At 34.9% G+C, this 14,373-nt stretch overlaps 2 protein-coding genes and 1 long non-coding RNA gene across 3 annotated transcripts; 1 reads left to right on the top strand and 2 right to left on the bottom strand.

The window, feature by feature from the left end:
• Positions 1 to 3,249: 3,249 nt before the first annotated feature.
• Positions 3,250 to 4,457, top strand: LOC106423484. Its single transcript, XR_001284671.3, has 2 exons — positions 3,250 to 3,629; positions 4,066 to 4,457. It is a non-coding gene; the product is annotated as an uncharacterized LOC106423484 (long non-coding RNA).
• A 2,471-nt stretch (positions 4,458 to 6,928) lies between these two features.
• Positions 6,929 to 10,147, bottom strand: LOC106423545 (DEAD-box ATP-dependent RNA helicase 39). The gene is made up of 9 exons (XM_048750939.1): positions 9,530 to 10,147; positions 9,202 to 9,297; positions 8,750 to 8,938; positions 8,522 to 8,662; positions 8,302 to 8,442; positions 8,085 to 8,227; positions 7,874 to 8,003; positions 7,738 to 7,786; positions 6,929 to 7,617 (listed from the first exon to the last, which is right to left on the bottom strand). The coding sequence occupies exons 1-9, from the start codon at positions 10,043 to 10,045 to the stop codon at positions 7,157 to 7,159; spliced, it is 1,866 nt and encodes a 621-aa protein (XP_048606896.1). The 5' UTR covers positions 10,046 to 10,147; the 3' UTR covers positions 6,929 to 7,156.
• Positions 10,148 to 11,763: 1,616 nt separating this feature from the next.
• On the bottom strand, positions 11,764 to 13,676 carry LOC106423536 (ras-related protein RABG3a). The gene is made up of 7 exons (XM_013864307.3): positions 13,446 to 13,676; positions 13,342 to 13,368; positions 13,163 to 13,262; positions 12,932 to 13,078; positions 12,409 to 12,489; positions 12,183 to 12,328; positions 11,764 to 12,052 (listed from the first exon to the last, which is right to left on the bottom strand). Exons 1-7 carry the CDS (start codon positions 13,496 to 13,498, stop codon positions 11,986 to 11,988), a joined length of 621 nt encoding a protein of 206 aa, XP_013719761.2. The 5' UTR covers positions 13,499 to 13,676; the 3' UTR covers positions 11,764 to 11,985.
• Between the last annotated feature and the right edge of the window lie 697 nt (positions 13,677 to 14,373).

Below are 14,373 nucleotides of genomic sequence, written 5' to 3'. Positions count from 1 at the left end.
AAACCGGACACTAATGGAGATGGCTAGGAGAATCTTGAAGCACATGCACATGCCTAATTACTTGTGGGGTGAGTCCGTGAGGCATGCGGCGTATTTGATAAACCGTATAGCGGCAAGATCTCTTCAGAGCCAAACTCCATATGAGGTACTGCGAGGAAAGCGACCAAACATAAGCCACCTATGCATATTTGGATGCATCTGCTACGCTAAAATTGAAAAACCGCACCTAAGGAAGCTGGATGACCGGTCGCGGATGCTTGTTCATCTTGGAACATAACCTGGTTTTAAGGCGTACAGATTACTTGATCCGGAGAAGAAGAGAATAATAGTAAGTCGTGATGTAGTGTTTGATGAAACCAAAGGATGGAACTGGAAGAGGATTGATGGAGAGCTAAGAAACTATGATGGTTTCAACGTATTACTAGGAGAGTTTGGAAACCATGGGCTAGTAAAGACAGCAGATCAAGTCCGCGGGCAAGCACTATAACAAGGCAGCAGCAACAAAGAGGATGAAAATCAACTAGATGAAGCTGAGACTATGGATACAAACACAGTACACATTGAAGAAGAGGAGGAAAGTGATCACGAAACAAGGTCGCTTCCAAGACGAAGTGAAAGACAAACATCAAGACCAAAGTATCTTGAGGATTATGTCTTACTCGCAGACGAAGAAGGAGAGATGCTACTGTTGTGCCTTAACGAAGAGCCAAGAAACTTCGAAGAGGTAAGACAGTTGAAGGAATGGATAGAGGCTTGCAAGGATGAACTGCAGTCTATTGAGAATAATAAAGTGTGGAGTCTAGTTGATCTTCCAGACGGTGTGAAGCCAATAGGACTCAGATGGCTGTTTAAGATAAAGTTCAACTCAGATGGAACCATCAAGAAGTACAAGTCGCGTCTAGTGGCTAAGGGATATGTGCATCAGTATGGAATAGACTACGAGGAAGTATTTGCTCCTGTGGCCCGACTTGAGACAATTAGGCTACTGGTAAGTATTGCAGCCACTAGAGGATGTGAGGTCCATTATCTAGACGTCAAAACAGCGTTTCTACATGGAGATTTGAAAGAGACAGTTTATGTAACTCAACCAGAGGGTTTTGAAGTGAAAAGAAGTGAGAAGAGAGTGTACAAACTCCACAAAGCGATGTACGGATTGAAACATGCTCCTAGGACGTGGACCAACAAACTCAATGGGATCTTGCTCGAGTTAGAATTTACAAAGTGTTCCAAGGAGTCCTCTGTGTATAGGAAAACGGTTAATGCAAGCATACTTGTTGTGGTTGTGTATGTCAATGACTTGTTCATCACTTGAGCAAGCTCAAAGATCATTGACGATTTCAAAACAGAGATGGCGTCCAAGTTTGATATGAGTGATCTAGGAAAGTTGAACTACTACCTTGGGATTGAAGTATGTCAAGAAGAAGGTCATATAACTCTGAATCAAAGGAGATATGCATTGAGAATCTTGGAAGAAAGTGGTATGAAGAACTGCAACATGTCACATATACCCATGGAACACGGTTTGAAGCTTGAAAAATATAGATGCAACGAGTTACCGGAGAAACGTTGGATGCCTAAGATATCTACTTCATACTAGGCTGGATCTGTCATATATTGTGGGAGTCTTGAGTTGATATATGTAGAGCCCTAAGGCGTCACATGGAGCAGCTATGAAACATGCTCTCAGGTATCTACAAGGGACTACATCACTCGGACTTTTCTTTACTCGATCAACACCAAAGGTTCCTAGACTTATTGGCTATAGTGATAGTAGCCATAATGTTGATCCTGATGATGGAAGAAGCACTGCAGGACATATATTCAACCTTGGAGAGAGCTTGATCACGTGGTGCTTTGCCAAACAAGAAACCGTTGCACTCTCAAGCTGTGAAGCGGAGTTCATGGTAGGCACGGAGGCTGCTATACAAGCTATATGGTTACAGGAATTGCTAAGTGAGATCACCGAGGAACCAATGCAGAAGGTACTGATCAGGATAGACAATCAGTCGGCTATATCACTCACCAGGAACCCTGTCTTTCATGGAAGGAGCAAACACATACACTCACGTTATCACTTTATACGTGAGTGTGTTGAAAGGGGACAGATCATGGTGGAACATGTCTCATGCGATCAACAGAAAACGGACATCCTAACTAAAGTTCTAGGCAGAATCAAGTTCAGAAAAATGAGGGATTTGATTGGGATGCAAGAAGTGACAAAAGAAGGTTTCAAGCTTAAGAGGGAGACTGTTGGAGTAAGCTTGAAAAGAAAAGAAGCTTAAGGTGCAATGCATTATCCTAATCCTACCGAGTTATGGAGATAGATACATAATATTCTTAGGAGTTATCTAAAGTTATGTTATCTAATAGGATTAGGATAAACACAAGCTCTATATAAGTAGATGTTGTTTGTGTGACATACCTTGATAGAGTATAGGGATTAAAACTTGAATTTTGAGTTAGTTTCTCAAATTAATAATAAGAGAGTTATACTTATTGGATCCTTGAATTCTATATACTATATTTCTTTCATTAAAAAGAGATCATACAATTAAATCACCTCCGATGTAAGATTTGGCCACATTAGTAAGAAAATTTATGCAGTACATATGTTCATTGAATTATGAGGTAATAACCGAAAGAAAAGGTTTCTCCAACATTTTGTTGAGATGAAGCTTTTGACTTAAGTTTTAAAAGGCAAGCGCCTTTTGCACCAAGGCGTTACGTCAGTCACTTGCAGTTTTAAAGTTGCGTGCGTGATCCAGAGTAGGACCTGAGATTTCAGGGGTCCATTCAAAATAAAAAAATAATTGTGAATTACTTATACTTTCATAAATTTTACAAATAAAAAAAAATTATTTAAAGAATCATAATTATCATTGATTTTTTTGTAAAAAAGTACATCTATATTAGTGAGTACCGATTTCATTTAAGCAAAATTTTAGATGAATTGCTTCTTTTTTTTTGACAAATGGCTAAATTACTTCTTATTTGAAAAAAAATTAGCAGTTATGAGTTTGAATGACATAGAAAACTTATTTTAATTTATATTAAATTTGTTTATAGTTAAATCAGTTTATGTATCATTTTGTTATGATTTACGAACTATTTTTATCAACTTCGCATCCTATATTTAATACTTGCTATGTATATATATATATAATAATATGCAATTATATATGTAATAAAATATATTTTTTTAAGTGGGACCTCAAGAGGTTGGAGCCCCATTCAAATGTGTCACACCATTCTGTCCAAGTCCGGCTCTGCTTTCCTGGAAAAAGAGTGATTTTACCAGTTGACAAGTTGACAAGTTGACAAGTTGACCAATTAAAATCAATTGTGGCGAGCCAAGAAACTTCGCCCAATACTTCCAAAACTTCAAGACCCATAAGTGACAATTGAGTCTTCGATGGCTTCAACTCCAACACAACCACAAAACCCATAGGTCTCCACATCTCTATTCTATATAAATGCATACAAATGAGGTACACTCATCAGTAAATTAAAAGAGAGAATCAAGATGGCATTTTCTAAAGTATCTTTCATGCTTGTCTTTCTCCTTCTCGTTCTTGTGTTTCCCCATATGGATAAAGCCCTTGGTGAACAAATGCAGCACCGCAAACTTAGTGAGACCCTTTTTGTCTCTAAATAAAGTAATTACTTTTACATTTTATTAGCCTATTTAAAAATGTTTAATCTTTATTTTGCTTTTGACAATCCAAAATTTGGAGTTATGCCATTTGAGAAAACTACAGAATAGCAAACATAACACCGATTTTATGCAATTTGGATTCCTTTTAGTTCATAACCAATTAAATGTTCTTAATTTTTCTTAACCAAACGATAAAACTGGTATAGCTAAGTTATGTTTACTGTTCTGTTTTGTTCAGACCAAAGATTACTTTTATAGATGACAAAATAAAACACGTTTAGTTGTATCACAATATGGTTTTAAGGTGGGATTATCCGAGCTGGCGAACTTACAGACAAATGACAATTTTTCAAAGCGTTGATGCTGTAGTATATATGTGTAGTTAAAGTGTTAGGTTTGTTTTGGTGCAGAAGAGACGGAACATCCAGATCAACTGGTGACAGTCCAAAGGCGCGTTCTTCGTTTTGGTTTTTTAAGGGGACGATGGTGCATAAAAAATTGTAAAAAAGGCTCAGATTTTCTAGGTAGTTTACCTAAGCCCCCTTCACCGCCTCCTAGGTTTCCCAAAGGTCGTTTACCTCCTCCTCCAAGGTTTTCCAAAGGCAAAAACGTATGATCCCTCAATATTTGGATCAAAATATTGTTTCACAATTTGTCACCATAAATGTAATTCTGAAATTTTCTTGCAAAATAAAAGAGCATCTACAACTTGTGATGATGGTATGATATGTTGTTACAAGTTTTAAGCTAATTTATAAATGTTTTTGTTTAATAGTTGGAAATAAAGTTTATCTAAACCTTATGCATTGTCTATGGGGTTTGATATGTAGTATGTTGTAATATGAGTTATGCATATTAATAAAAAAAAAGTACTAACTAGGTTTTTGGTGTATAATAGAATCGTTGGAATCCTTATGCATATTAATAAGTTGGACGAGCTGGGTCAACCAAGGTTTGTCGCTAGGACACTTAGTCTTTCGTCTATAACAACTTGCTCTGGCCGATAAGACCTAGTCGCTAGGACACTTAGAAAATTTCAGCTCTTCAGAATTCATAGCGACTTCTACATGTCGTTATGCGTGTCGCTGGATCTTCACGTTTTTGTCCTAGTGACCAAGCCAAGACACTATAAATATGTCGCTAGGACACTTACAAACTCCCAAGTAGTTTTCTCGTAGTGACTTCTCCGGGTCGCTATGACACTTAGGTTGGGAAAAACATCTAAGTCTCAATCTTTACTTCTTTGGCCTAAAATTCTCCCAAATGTCTTTAAAGTCACCAACAAGAATTTCCACCACCTGATATAGACATATACAATGCAATGCAGCCCAAATCTGTTTAAATGGTAGTCTAGATGATCAATATGTACCCAAAATGAATGATAAAAACCATGAAATGCACAAGATATCAGTCTTTTTCTTTGCAGAGGTCAAGCATCTTTTCTATTGATTTTCATGCGGAAAATTAGTGGTTAGAAGCTTAGAATCATATGGAATTGTTTGTACGAAAAGCATTCAGACTGAATTGGTGATTTTTCTTATATACAAAAGCTAATAATAATCCAAAATATATCTCCAAAAGACAGAACAATGGAGCAATAATAGACCACTAGATATGGACCTGCCCTGTCGGGCGGATTTTTATTCCTCTAAAGCTTCGAATGGGAAATGCAGATCAAGCGTTACGTAACAAAAGTGAAACTAACGGATCTAGCAGATCTAGTGAATCTAGTGGATCCAGCGGTCTAAAATATATGTTTGAATAGTGAAAGTAGATAAAAAACAGTTCAAAATACTCTACAAATTGTCGACAAAAAAAAAAAAAAAAAACTCTACAAATTTAAACTAATTTATATACAATATAAAATTATTATACATATAAATTATTTTGAACTTTAAATTTAAATATTTATTTTATATAATTTTTAAAAATTATAAAAAAAATTATGTTACTATTTACAATTCATTCCACGAAATATAAATATGAGATAACTATAAATGATTTATATTCTCTATTTCTATTTATTTTCAGAAGTAAAAGTAGTTATTTAAAAAAGTTTATCAATGCAAGAAATATAATTAAGAAATTAAAATATCTAAAAATTAAATAAATCATATATATATATATATGAGCTTTATTATATATATAATTTTACATGATTTAACACTAATTATTTTTGGCAAAATAGATAATTATTTTAAATACAAAACATAATAGCACATAAATATGTAATTTAAATTATATATTGTATATACACATAAGTATAAACAGTAGAGACATACAAAAAGTAATTTGATGAATCACCATATCAAAACATATTATAGCCATTAAAAATATTATTTTTTAAGTAATTAAAAATAAATAAAAATAAACAGTAGTCCGACACACCAAAAACACTCTAGATTTGCTGTATATTACTGTATAGAGTGGTTCTATGAATTTTTCTCATATAAAAGAACTGCTAGTGGTTCAACAATATTTTATCAATCAAAAAAGAAGTTCATTTTTAACTTGAAAAAATTACCGAATGGGATGTAAAAGTGGCTCATCCACTCTATGTGTATGGACGGTCTTTTTATTCACTCCCCGCTCAAAACCTTACTGTAACTGAAATTAACATAAACTATCAGTTATTAAATTAATCTCGGATCAGTTATTTTCTAAACCAGTCTAAACATAAAGAAGGTTCTAATAATGATTTCGTATTCGTATAACTTTATAAGTGTATTTAATATAAAATCTCACCAAAAACAAGTTAGATACAAAAAAAATGTTTCTGCTTTAGTAAAATACTAGACTTTGATCTCGACTTTTAAAGCGCAGGACATTTTATGATGCAAAATTTCATTAACAATGTTACAAATATTTTGTTAATTTAAATTTTTTTTATCTATTTAAAAAATTGTTGCATCTAAATCAGTGATTTTAAACCCGATCAAGATCCTCAGTCGAACTGATAAACCAAGTCACCAATAAGTAATCCAGTTTTGGTTTTAAGAAATATCAATTATTTAAATAGCAAATAAAACTAACTAAAACCAGATCTTTGCGAATATCCATCTCCAACCCATTGCAATATTCACTTCCAAATGCTATAATAAAGAAAAAAATGTTCCAACCCATTGATATATATATATATATATATATATTAATCTTAATAATTAATTAAATTAGATTTTTTATATGATTTTGTAATCATTTAAATTTTTCATAACAACCATTCTACACCCTAAAATGCTCGATGTTGCATAAAAACCATTCTACACCCTAAAATGAATAAAATACAACCAACCATTGATGTCAACGTCATATACAGACTTTACTGATTTGAGTTTCTGTCGAGGCAAAAGTGAATTTCTTCTATAAATATGAAATTCGTAGAAGAAAGAACATGTTATGGTTTCTCAAGATGATTCATCTTTAACACTTATGTAATCATAATCCGACCATAATTCACTTTTGTACTGACTTTTAACTTTCCTGAAGTTAAACAGCACGTAATCAAGAAGAGGGTCTAGCCGCAGAAGACCGACCTCTGAACCCAACAACACTTAGTTTCTTGCCTGTTCTTTCTGAACCCTTCTTCCCCCTCGCAGCTATCGATCTGGATCCAACCGTCTTTAATATTTTTCTTTTCGGCTTTGTGGATTTTTCTGGAGAAGAGGATGTTCTTCCCGAAGTTGACTTTCTCACTGAAGTAGACTTCCTCACTGGTGTCTTCACACCTGCTGGTCTTGCAGGTGGAGATGATGATGTTCCTCTGTCTCTAGTGTTTCGTTGCTTGCTCACTGCTCTGATCTGCTTAACGCTCCTTCCTTTCTCCTGAGTGATTTGGGTTCTTGCAGCATCCCTCCTCACGTTATCGTTGGTGAGTGCTTCTAAGCTCTCGTTGTTTCTCATGGCTTCTTCGATTCTAGCAGCTAACATTTGGTCCTTCCTGCTTATCAGACTCGTCACTTTTCCTGTAAAGAGAAACACATTAACACTTATCTTTTTTATTACCCAGTGCCTCAAATCATAAGCAGCAGCTGCTTTAAAAGAAGGTAGTCAAAAATGAATTAAACTAATTAAAATGGTCAAACCTTTAGCGCCCATGCGAGCTGTTCTTCCAGTGCGATGAAGGTAGTCAATCTAAGCAATTCAAGTTTAAAGTAAACTTTCAAGGTCTCAAGAAACGTGAATCAACAAATTAAGAGAAGAAAGAATAAGGACTCTTACAGAGTTCTTTGGAAAATCAAACATGATTACATGATCCACGTCAAGGTCCAGACCCCTCGCAGCCAAATCAGTGCACACCAGCGTGGGGCAGTCTCCTTCTTCGTCCTTAAACCTTTTCAAGTTCTCAACCCTGGATTGATTGATGAAATGCAAACCGATTTAACCTCAGGAAATGAATTACGTTTCAGGCAAAAGCTGTTTATAATCGCACCTTTGTTCTGCTGGAACTTCACCGTGATAATTCACAGTAGAGACCTGGTTTTCAGAAAGATAGTGATCGACGGCGCGGCTGGAGTTCAAAGTGTTACAGAAGACCATCACCTTGCTCCCTTTGGCTAAGCTAGGTTCAAGAACCTGCATTCTCATCAAACCATAAGTACCAAAACCGTAACATGTTTGAATACCAGAATCTTAATGGTGCATTTTACCTGTAGAAGTGCTTCTAGCTTATCTTCGCTACCTGAAAGCTTGACGAAGTCATGCCGAGCATTTGCTATCTTCTTATGCAATGTTGATGTTCGCAAATGCTCTATCCCTTGAAACTCCTCATCGACTAACTTCTGAACAGCCTGAAAACGCAAGAAGAAAAGTTTATAAATCATGATAAAAGCCAAAGGGGGTAAAAGCACACAGTGAACATGAGCATACCGTTGTCATAGTGGCAGTGACTAAGACGGTTTGAAACCCTTGGTCATTTGTTTTCAACGCACGCTGTTTCAGTGGGGCAAGGAACTTGCGAATGTCGGGACCGAAGCCACGATCAAACATAGTGTCTGCCTCATCCAGCACCTGTATAAGAACACATCCTCATTGCCCTTTTGTTTAATTCCAAAATCATGGAACATATAATGTCAAGATACCAGAATAAGAGCATACCAAATATGCGATATCTCCATAGACCATGTTTCCTTCTTCGATGTGCTGAAGAATCCTACCAGGGGTTCCAACAACCATGTCTATTGCATTGTTCAACGAATCCTCCTGTGGTCTTATCCGAGAACCACCGCTAACTAATATAGATCTGAACCTCGCGTGGTGGCTTACGGACTTTGCCACACGGTAAACCTAATGCAGAGTCCTTAATTAGATTTTCACATTTTGCTGTCCAAAACCATTGAGCATAAATACTCATACTCTCCAGTGTTATGGTCATCCTATAAGAAGGCAACCAAAACTTTCTAGAAAATAAATATTCCAACTTTTACATTTTTCCCAGCAACCACAAGTTCATATTCGTTTCAACTCAAACATGGAATCCACATTTACAATGTCTCAGAGAAGCAACTAATCTTCGTAAAGAGGGAAAGCAAAAGCAGTAGAAGAAGAACCTGCTCAGAGAGTTCTCTGGTGGGACAGAGAACAACAGTCCTGGGACGCCTAGGCTTAGTTATTTTACCAAGGGTTGCCTCATCTTCTCTCATCAGCTGCAAAAACTCAAACCAATCCAACTTACAACGCCATGTTTTCAAGAACATCAACCAACCTATCTTCATATCTAAAGATATCATGAAATGACACTAAAGAAACAAATCAAATCATCTACTGTTACATGGCATAACTTAACTTTTATCAATTTAGCTAACAATCAGTTCATGAACCAAACACTGTATAAGCAGTCAGATTCTAACATTGGAGCTCAAGAAGAAGAAGAGTGACCTGAACAATAGGAAGCAAGTAGGCAAGAGTCTTGCCGGAGCCGGTGTGTGACCCCAAGACGACGCTCTTGCGCTCCATAACAGCAGGTACACCGATACACTGAATCTCAGTAGGAGCCTCAATGTTCATCTCTTTCAAAGCCCCCATCACTTCCTCGCTCAGCCCTAGCTCCTCGAAACTCTCAGCCAACTTCTTCTTCTTACTCTTAATGTTTTGTTCTTCCCCTATGCCAACGACGCTGCTCGGCCTCGGTTGTGGTTTCGCCGCCGATTCCTTCAAATGTCGGAGACGGAGCCTCTCCAGCAAGATCGTGTGCTTTAATTGATCTGGGTCTGCGATGTTCGTTTCCGTCGGAGCGGCTGCGGCGGCGCATAGAGGGCGGCGAAGAGCGTGGTGGAATCTAGAGGAAGGTTTGTGGAGGCGGAGAAATGGGACGAAGTTGGAGGTTCTGGAGAAGGTGAAGAGGGAAGAGGAGGAGAGAGAGAGGGAGAGGATTGTTCTCGAAGCTCCTACCATTTCGATTGTGTTCTAGGTTTATTGGAAGGTTTAAGAGGAGGAGGTGTTGTTGTTGTTGTTGTTCATGGAGGTCATTTGGTACGAGCGAAGAAGGAAGAAGATAGGTTTTGCTAGTTGAGTGGATTGACAATAGATTAAAGCCTCCAAGGCCCATATGTTGGCCCATTTAGAGTCATTTTACAATACGTTATATTGAGGTAGATTTTGATGAATAATTTTTTTTATTAATGTCCTACTAGATTAGATCCGCGTCTTACATGGAATAAACATTATATATATAAATTATTTTATGTATCATATGTTCTTACATATTATGAAATAATAAATATATATTGAATAATTAAAAGTCAATAACTATTACATATGGTGCGAACGTATAAATCAATTTTATTAATCCAAACAATTTTTTAAAAAATTTGATAGATATGTAATTAAATTTAAATTATATTAACATACGTAGTATATTTTTAATATTAATATCTATTAAATGATGCTTTCTACTCATATGTTTTTTTGATCATGTGTATCTTTGATAGCAAAAACTTTAAATTACTGATAACAAAATTTTAATTGTGGAATTAATAATTTTAGTAATTTATAATTTTAAAAAAATTTATCAATGTTAGTTCAAAACTTTTATCAAAAAATATTATTCAAAATAAATTTTGAAATTAAAATATTTATTTATTCAATATGGTTTATAGTTTAATTTAGAATGATATATATACATATATATTTTAAATCTTAATGATTAATTAAATTAGACTTTTATTTATATGATTTTGTAATTTGTATTTTGTCTTAACAAAAAATTTAAACCATGGATCGCAAAATTTGAATGTGAGACTTTTAACAGTTTTAGTAATTTATAGTCGTTTTTTAAAATTCAAAATATAATATATACAGAAAAATCTAAATTTTTATAATATGTTTATTGTGATTTTTTAAATTATTTTAATAGTTTAAAATTAAACAAATTTGATAGAAGATACATTATTTTTTTATCAGATCTTTATTATTCAAAATCATTAATTGTCATATATACTTTAGCCACATTAGGCAACTCCGTAATCTTTATTTAAGGAAATAATAGATGACATTAATAATGAATTTATAGTTAGTTTAATAAAAAATTTATTATATAATTAGATGGACCAACATATTTCTCTAATAATTCTAAGAATCATCGTAGTGATGACACGTGGATACAAAAAGAATTCGTAATATTTCACAAATAATATATATGGGATTAGTTGATCCGTGAACGCATTTCCAAGGTGGATTGATTACCGCATAGTCTAACCTAAATTTCGAGTGTTTTCGACTAATGTAAAAAGATAACCAGATTATATGTACCATGTCAAATCAAATATGTACAGCATTAGAAGTTGTAACTGACATATTATTAACTTATTGTAAACAAGAAGCAACGTAGTCATCATGCAAATAATAGGTTAACTAATCAGGAAGGTAAATATACAACTTGGGTAAAATTAGTTGTTCATAGGTCCTTGTTTTGCAAGGCAATGTGTTGCATTACGAGGAACATAGAGTGAAATAAAACTCTTTTCTAATTCCACGTTGAGAGCTGAGGGTAAAGCCCATGCTAATCAGTGCCGAAAGAAACCATAGAAGTCATCCAAAGCGTCTAGAGAAATAAACTAATCATGCAAAATGAACATATCGTCTCCAAATATAAGATGAGTGGGAACCAAATATGATAAGAGCAAATAACAGTTCTTCCGAAAATAACAAAATATATCCAGCAGAATCGATTTGATCATACAGACTCCTCCAATCAATTAATACATGATGGAATGGCTGAAAAGATTGCTTCTACAAGCTTTATCGTTCTGCAATTCTCAAGAGTACACCAACCTTGAATGAATAACGAGCAAATGTATCAAAAACGAACGTAAAAGAATCTTGAAATCCACAGTTCAGCAAGCGCAACCACCCCCTTTTGGCTCGTTTTCAGGCATAGCAGCTGGTATGCCTTGGAAGTATCTGCAAAAACCAAAAAGAACTGTGTATGAGGAACAGATTCTATACCTACTCAGCTGTTTCTGTGCATTTTGACAGCCCACAGAGATAATACTTAATATATTAGAGCTAAAGCAAAGAGAAAACAACATACATGTCCTGATCATTCTCGTTGGCAAGAGCGGTTTTGGCAATGGTAAAGAAAGCCTCATCAACATTGTAGTCTTCTTTAGCTGATGTCTCGAAATAGGGTATGCTACCATTTGAAGCACACCAGTCAGCTGCTTTCGACTCAGAGACCTGTTAAGTTATATAGATGACGAAACCCAGACAAAGTAAAAGACTCCAAAGACTTAAAGCATAGATGATCTTGTACTTACCACTCTAGTGCTCCCTCCACCTATGTCAACCTTGTTTCCAAGCACTATAAACGGAAAGGTCTTTGGATCCGCTGGACTTGCCTGTGCAGGACAAGAAGATGCCACAGAAACAAAGTTAAGCATATTATAAATTTGTTAGTGCACGAAAAAAACTCAAAAATGCGCAAGCTTTATAGTTTAACGAATTCTAAAACTGCTATAAAGGCAGAAAATGAGTTAGTAATGTACTTGCTAGTTGGTAATATTATTGTTTTATGATCATTTTAACAAACAAACAAACAAACAAAAACATGTTATATTGCTCAACCATGGGAAAACAAAACTTCAGATACGGTCATAAGGACTCAAAGAGATATGTTCCTAACCAAAAGCTCTCCTAATGTAGAAGCAAGATGTTAATACAGATCTCAAGATTGTGACTCTAGATAGCCAAAGCTAACAAAAACTTCATATGTTCAATGTATTCATCATAACAAACAATGAAAACAAGCGGCTAATATAACAAAGAAGCATGCCAAAGAACCTGCTTAAGAAACTCCTCATGCCAAGTTTCGAGGGAGTCAAAGGACTTGGCCACGTTAACATCATAAACCAACGCACAGCAATCTGCACCTCTGTAAAAGGCAGCACCAAGACTCTGGAACCTCTCTTGTCCAGCAGTATCCCAAATCTACATAACCAAACATACATACATTATTAAAAAAAAAAAATCGAATCTTGAGAAAGTAACCTCATAAACAAAAGAGAAACCCACCTGGAGAGTAACAAGCTTATCCCCAATCTGAAGCTCCTTGGTGACGAAATCAGCACCAATAGTCGCTTTATACTGCAGACTAAACTTCTTATGCACATATCTTAAAATCACGACGTTAAGGCCCCCAAATAATAATAATATTCTCAAGCAAATGTTTCACAGAATCAAAAGAAGGATACTGATTCATCAACGAAGTCTTACCAACCCTGGAAAGCGACAATCACAGATCAAACCATTGAAAAAAGCGAGAATAAATTAAAGAATCAGCGTGTTTTATATTTACCCGCTATCGCCGAGGACAATGACCTTGAGCAAAGTACGTCTTCTCGTCGCCATTGGGATCGAAGATTGTGTAGATCTATCTCGGAGATCAAGTTATGCTTTTTGTTCGATTTGAAAAGAAAATCGAAGAAGAAGGAGAAGGAAATAGTAAAGGGGCGCCAATTAGATCCTATCGTTTTTTGAGGACTGAATCTATTTTTCTTTTTTGTAAATACGTAACCTTGTGTGGTTCTTTCCCTAAATAATAAAATGGTTTGGGGATTTTTGATAAAATAGCGAAAGAAAATACGTGGTTTTTAATGTCTTGGTTTTTTTATTTCATTTTGTCTGTTATTTAAAAAAATTAACTTATAAGTTTTTTTCAAAAACTTCAAATTATTTCAAAAATATACTATCACAACTTTTAATAAATAGTACCAACATATTATCAACAAAGCATATAACTTTACGTAGAATTAAATTGTAAATAATTAGTTTAACTCTATTGAAAGATTCGAAAAATGTTCTCAGTATAAGTTAAACAAATTTTTTTTACTAAATTTTTTTTTATTTATATTAGTTATTATTTTTTATTTTTTTATTACTACATAAATATAGTAATTTCAAAAATCTCATCACTACCAAGGAGGTCTCTCACACATGTTTGGTTTTTGCCAATATGGATCATTTGTTTTGTTGAACTTTTTTAATCTCGGATGATGATCACTTTGCCTGAATTTTATGATATATTTGAAAAATACGAAATAACAAAAAAATTAATGAAATTGACAAAGATCCCAGAGGCAACTTGAGAACATCAGAGACAAAAGCAATAATATGGAAAGAGGCTCAAACACCACATGTGCATAATGAGTCCTAGGTTACATCAACATGGACAAGCAATGCATAAACACAAAATACACCTCCTATTTAAGGAGATGGTGCTTTAT

Source organism: Brassica napus, chromosome C3 (genome assembly GCF_020379485.1).
Source record: "Brassica napus cultivar Da-Ae chromosome C3, Da-Ae, whole genome shotgun sequence".
Classification (NCBI taxonomy): Eukaryota; Viridiplantae; Streptophyta; class Magnoliopsida; order Brassicales; family Brassicaceae; genus Brassica; species Brassica napus.
The sequence above is the reverse complement of the archived record's forward strand: the minus strand, read 5'-3'. Positions and strand labels throughout refer to the sequence as shown.